The sequence below is a fragment of the Abrus precatorius genome, unplaced genomic scaffold (assembly GCF_003935025.1).
Source record: "Abrus precatorius isolate BTA unplaced genomic scaffold, Abrus_2018 Scaffold2, whole genome shotgun sequence".
NCBI lineage: Eukaryota > Viridiplantae > Streptophyta > Magnoliopsida > Fabales > Fabaceae > Abrus > Abrus precatorius.
Window position 1 is genome coordinate 36,983,961 of NW_020874362.1, and position 5,927 is coordinate 36,989,887.

At 35.1% G+C, this 5,927-nt stretch overlaps 1 protein-coding gene and 1 non-coding gene across 3 annotated transcripts; one reads left to right on the plus strand and one right to left on the minus strand.

The window, feature by feature from the left end:
• Nucleotides 1-211: 211 nt before the first annotated feature.
• On the plus strand, nt 212-3,770 carry LOC113858506 (urease accessory protein G). Of its 2 annotated transcripts, none has more exons than XM_027491187.1 (6): nt 212-621; nt 709-769; nt 849-1,050; nt 1,155-1,276; nt 1,352-1,456; nt 3,460-3,770. In XM_027491187.1, the coding sequence occupies exons 1-6, from the start codon at nt 350-352 to the stop codon at nt 3,541-3,543; spliced, it is 846 nt and encodes a 281-aa protein (XP_027346988.1). In that variant the 5' UTR covers nt 212-349; the 3' UTR covers nt 3,544-3,770. The 2 variants fall into 2 exon arrangements, with proteins under 2 accessions (XP_027346988.1, XP_027346989.1); XM_027491188.1 differs by lacking the exon at nt 3,460-3,770 and adding an exon at nt 1,867-1,968 and having other exon boundaries at nt 319-621.
• A 1,135-nt stretch (nt 3,771-4,905) lies between these two features.
• On the minus strand, nt 4,906-4,978 carry TRNAF-GAA. Its single transcript has one exon. It is a non-coding gene; the product is annotated as a tRNA-Phe (tRNA).
• Nucleotides 4,979-5,927: the final 949 nt, after the last annotated feature.

The window sequence follows — 5,927 nt, forward strand, 5'->3', positions numbered from 1 at the left end:
TAAAAGGTTAAAATATTCACAATTGAACTAAACGACAACCGATCTTATGCATTAAGAAACAAATTTAGTAACACAATTTGTAGTATAACTTTTTAACACATTATCTCTTATTGATAAAAAATATATTAATACTTACATAATAATAAAAAAAGTCTTGGTTCTCATTCAACGAATCTCACCCAAAATTCTGCAAGTATTATTAAATTTCAATAAGAAATAAAAAGAATAAAAAAATTTGTTTTTTAATTATTAAATTACAAGTATAGTTATTGTAAAAATAAGATATCTTCTGTATTTGACCTTGTTTGGGCTGTGTATGGTTGTGAAGTGCAGAGTTGAGGGTGATTGAATGGCATCGGAAGGCGCTCATAGGCATGATGACGAGGAGCATGAGCACCATCACCATCATCATCACCATGATGATCACAAGCACGTAGATGGAGATAGCAAGTCATGGGTAGGAGCTGATGGGAGGGTGTATCACAGCCACGATGGTCTTGCGCCGCATTCTCACGAACCCATATACTCACCTGGTTACTTCAGCAGAAGAGCTCCACCTCTCACCAGAAATTTCAACGAAAGAGCTTTCACTGTTGGTATTGGTGGACCCGTTGGAACTGGGTTTGTTTCTCTTTCTCTTCATCTCTCTCTCTCTCTCTCTCTTTCTTATCACGCATAATGCCATAACCCTTAACCCATCCAATGCAGCAAAACAGCTCTCATGTTGGCCCTTTGTCAGCATTTGCGGGATAACTACAGTCTCGCAGCTGTAAGTGAACCGCTCTACTCTCTTACTCTCTCGCTGTGAAGTATAAAGTATAAACATTCCATTTTGTTATTACTTAAAGGTGACAAATGATATATTCACCAAAGAAGATGGCGAGTTTTTGGTGAAACACAAAGCACTTCCTGAGGAAAGGATACGTGCTGTGGAAACTGGGGGGTGCCCACATGCTGCTATTAGAGAGGACATAAGTATTAATCTTGGACCGCTGGAAGAGCTTTCCAACCTCTACAAAGCAGATTTACTTTTATGTGAATCTGGGGGAGGTGGGCTACTTTTAATTGCTTCATTTGTTTGAATTTAAATTATGATAAATATAACATTTTTGGTTTTGAAATTATCAAAAAGTTTGGTTTTTGATTTTGTGCAGATAACCTGGCTGCGAATTTCAGCAGGGAACTGGCTGATTATATAATTTACATAATAGATGTGTCTGGTGGTGACAAAATTCCTCGCAAAGGTGGTCCCGGAATCACACAGGCTGATCTTCTTGTACGTGCTTCTCATACATCAATGTCAATGCCATTGATTATTCTTTTCTCAGTATGATTATGGAATTCATTGCAGGTGATAAACAAGACTGACCTTGCTCCTGCAATTGGGGCTGATTTGGCAGTCATGCAGCGGGATGCTCTTCGCATGAGAGATGGGGGGCCATTTGTCTTTGCACAGGTTAGTTAAGTGCTTTCTTTATTGGGTTAAGGCCTGTTTGGAACACTCTCTTTTTTTAACCTATCAAAATAAGCTGTTATTAGGTTAACCCAATAATTTTCATGGTTAAATTTATGGCAATCAAGTGATCATTTAAAAAAGCTTATTGTATTAGCAATTAATTAAGCTGCATATTCAAATGCACCCTTTGTAGTGTTTTAACTTTTAAGTTGCTACCTAATACACTTAAACCCTGTGGTATAGTCAAGTTTTGTTTTTTCACTTAGGCCTGCTGCGTTCTTTTTTTCTATTCTTGAACCCTTTGTGGCATTAAACATATTCTGCAGTCAACATTTTATACATTTTATTAACATTACTGTCAGGTCATCTTACCTTTAACCCTTAACCTTAATCACATGTTTTCTTTAAAGAAAACTGCACAATTTGAACATTTGAGAGGGATTATAGAGTTAGATTTGTATGGAATAGTCTGCCGTAACTTTGCTAGCTGATGATAGCTGGAAATATAGATCCAGAAAGTACATGAATTTAGTGAAAGAGGATATTTGAGAGTCCACCTGCAAAAGTTTATCAAAATCTACAAAAATAAGGCTGCTTGTTGTTCACGTTCACCTTATAGCTAAGTAGCTGGCCTTAGCATATGTTGAGTTGTAGTTGCTTTGTCTCTGAATCAATTTCACTCTTGTTTTGCTCTGTATTAACTATTGCGTAAAAAAGAACTGGTACAAGTCATAAGTTTGAAAGAGAAGTATCATCTTACCCAGAAAAAAGAATGCCTTCTTTCCCATGTTATTTTTTAAGGTCTGGACATTTATCACACTTGAAGCAAGTGGTTTTAGAAAATAAAATAAAAGAACAAAATAAAAAGAGAACAGAAGTACTCTGCTATTGTCTGTGATTAGAAAGAATTAAATAAGGAACCGCTGATATGAAGTAAATGGCCCAACCTTAATATCATGTGTCCACATATGACCAAGGGACACCATACCTTTGTAACTTTGTCTTTGGATTTGGAATACATTTCCCCCTTGTTTAGACAACTGAATTGTTCACACGCCAATGATATTGATCCATAAATCAGAGTTTTCACCAGATAAATTCAGAGAAAATTGATTGAGTGATGTATTGTGTGGTGATTCTTAAATTTGTTTTTCTGAATAGGAAATAAACAAGGAAGGGTGTGACTATTTTTAATCAAAACTTAGGTATACCATAGGTGTGTGTTTGTGTGTGTAAATTGCCTACATATTGTGAACTTGTAAGCAGTAGACACTTTCTAAAATACTTGGATCAAATCCATTGTAAATATACAATTGAATTGTGCAATAAGATGAATCTTTATCCTTCATGATAACAAGAAGAACATAACAAACTTTTCTGTCTGTTTATCTTATTTGATTTACAAAAGTGCATCACGTATCAATTTTTCTAAATCAAAATTTATTTGTGCCTAACAATTGCCATAGTATGAAGAGTGAAGACTGTTTGTTTGTGTATAAGGGGTATATCAAGTGAGAGCACAAGATGAGAAGAATTAATCTTTGACCTTTATTCTTGCGTAGAGGTCAATATTAGATATAAGTAAAATTGATATTAACCATCCATGTAAGACTGAATGTTAGGTTAACTCCTCTCATCCTCTCTCTTATAGAGGACATTGGTTAAGATTGTACTTCTCACTTTTCACATTTTTACTTGATACACTCTGTATGTGTGTTTGTGTGTGTGTGCATATTATTCAGTTCACTACTTCACTTCCTTTTAACATCTCAATGGAGGTAATAGCATAGCTTGTTGTAAGCTATGCCTTGTTCAACGCACTACTCTCCTAACAGCATTTGGCTCCTTTTTCAGCTTTCCAATTTTTAGCATCCTAACCATGTTACATTTTGAGCATCCAATCATCCACATATTTTTGTTCTGATCTTGTATCACGAACGACCATAATAACCCTTTAAATTTTTTACTCCTCTCCTTCACTTTATTTCCATATCCATGTGCAGGTGAAGCATAACATTGGAGTTGAAGAAATTGTGACTCATGTCTTACAGGCATGGGAAGCAGCTACTGGAAAGAAACGTCGTTGACATTTCTTTGAAAAACGGTTTCCTTTGTGTTGTTGTGTATCTTTTCATAGCATGTTCAGTGACATTTCACAACTTGGACCTGACCTCTTGTGTTTGTGTCTTTTCATGCATATAACATGTTACTTGGACCTAATTCGGGTCTTATGCTTTCTCTAACAAGTAAGTGCCTGAGAGTGCCTTTTTTTTAAAGAGGTAAAAAATTTACTATGAAATTTTTTCCGTGCTTGCTAAGTTAGTAATTTGATATGGGTGAAAGCAGACCGTAACTAGTTTACTCAGAAATTGGCCACTCAAATGTCTAAAAAGCGACATTACTTTTATCAAGTACCAGTAACTGAGATTAAAATTTGCTCATTCTGCCCCCTCTTTTCCTTTGTGCGTTGTGAATCTTATTACGGCCCTCGCTTAGGAAAGTGATTTATTGGCAGACCACTTGCGACTTCAAAAGGTTTCAAATTTTGTTGATATAAATCACGTAAATGATTGTGAGTACATAACATTTTATGGGTAAAAAGAAAGAGAAGAAACCCAAAAACAAAGGACTACGCAACTATCTTTCGGAGAGTAGAAACTCCCATTAGCCAACTTGTCTGCACACGTATTCTCCTCTCTCTATAGATGCCATACTTTTATAAACCACTTTCAATTTAGCATTCTATGAATCTTCATAATCAGACTCTTACCATTTTGGCTTCTCAATGATTCACCTGTGATACCTTTTACAATAATTTTAAAGTCAATATAAACTTTCACCTTTCTAAATCTCAAATTGCAAGCTACTTTAAGACCATTTAGCACACCTCACAGTTCAGTCATATATGCTAACGTGTATCCAAAGATTTTGGAAAATTTGCAAATCCAATCTTCCATCAGAACCTCTGATCGCACCCTTGCAAGCTCCATCAGGGAGACCAGCCCATACTCACTCTAGCATACTCTTTTTACATGTCAATTTTGTGTAATGAAAACGAATTTGTCATAAATTCCACATATTGCATGATGCATGTGGAGGGTCTAGCTGGTCTAATGAATTAAGCATGGTGTAAGAGCTGTTCCTCCAATACCAAATGAACCAACATGCAATAGCCCATACATAACCTTAATTGTATGTGTTGTGTTAGAGTTAGATGTGGGCAAGGCCCAGGTAGTCCTATGAAGCTCACTAATGAACCCAAAAAAATGGGCATGGGTCGGCTATTTGGTTTGAATGGAGTGAAAAGCTAATCGACCCCTAGATTTTCTTTTGTTAGTTCTACGAGTGGTTTCACAAATTGTGATATTCTATAGCCTGTTTTAAATATGACATACATAACTTTCTCGATGCCTCATTTATAAATTAAATGGAAAAAGTGTTAAAAAAGATGCGGTGAGCGTGGATCGAACACGCGACCTTCAGATCTTCAGTCTGACGCTCTCCCAACTGAGCTATCCCCGCTTGCTGTCTGTCACTCTTCTAATACAATAAATAATACGTAGGGGTAACTTGTTGGCGGTAACTAAACAGGACCGTGGCTTAGGATATCATATTATTGAAGGATGGAACTACAACTATGCATTTTTCACATCCACAATCATCCCTTTTGTTTAACTGCTTTTAAAGTAACAAATTATATTGCTATCCAGAAGTTAAAACGTGTGAACGTTCAAATTAAGTTAACAAAGGGAAATATGTGATGGGGTTTCATCTGTTAAAAGTAATATGTACATCAGTTGTTGTTTGTAATCATTCAATTTTATAAAGTAGGTTTTGTTATTGTTGGAAATAAATAATTCAGATTTGTTTGTTTCTCGGTTAGAGAGTTAATTGTCACATTTTCTAATACAAAATGTATATTTTACGTAAAAAATATATTTCACATTAATTTATGCATATATCTCAATTATATTGGTTTAAAATTAATTTTATTAAACTTTAAATGAAATGGGGGTTTCATTTTTGTTAAAGCCACACAGCACTGGAAAAAGTGCATTGCAAGCTGTTCATGAAACTTAAATTAATGAGTAAAATTGATTTATGTCTACCATGTTATCAGTAACTAAAATAAAATAGAGACATTGATTTCTTGATTTGTGATGTTTTTGCATATTTGAGCGTATCATCAATTTGAGCGGTAGTATAATATTATAGACTGCTTGAGATGAAAGTATTAATGATTGCTAACTTGTGAATATATGCAAAGCAAGCAGATGAACAACACCATAGGCTTCGGTTTGAAGTATTGAGATTCTGTCACCCCTTAAATATGCCTCTCAATTTGTGTTGCAAAATTCAAACAAAAAAAGAAAGAAGATAATGTTATACATATTCCAAAATCAAACTAAATTTTCTCTGACAATTATAAGTTCAGAGACTGCTTTCACAACTGTCTATACATTCTGTGGTC

Coding starts and splice junctions, on each gene's coding strand:
- LOC113858506 (XM_027491187.1), top strand. CDS start 350: ATGGCATCGGAAGGCGCTCATAGGCATGATGACGAGGAGCATGAGCAC. Junction 1,277..1,351: donor TCACACAGGCTGATCTTCTT/GTACGTGCTTCT, acceptor AATTCATTGCAG/GTGATAAACAAGACTGACCT. Junction 1,457..3,459: donor GGCCATTTGTCTTTGCACAG/GTTAGTTAAGTG, acceptor ATCCATGTGCAG/GTGAAGCATAACATTGGAGT.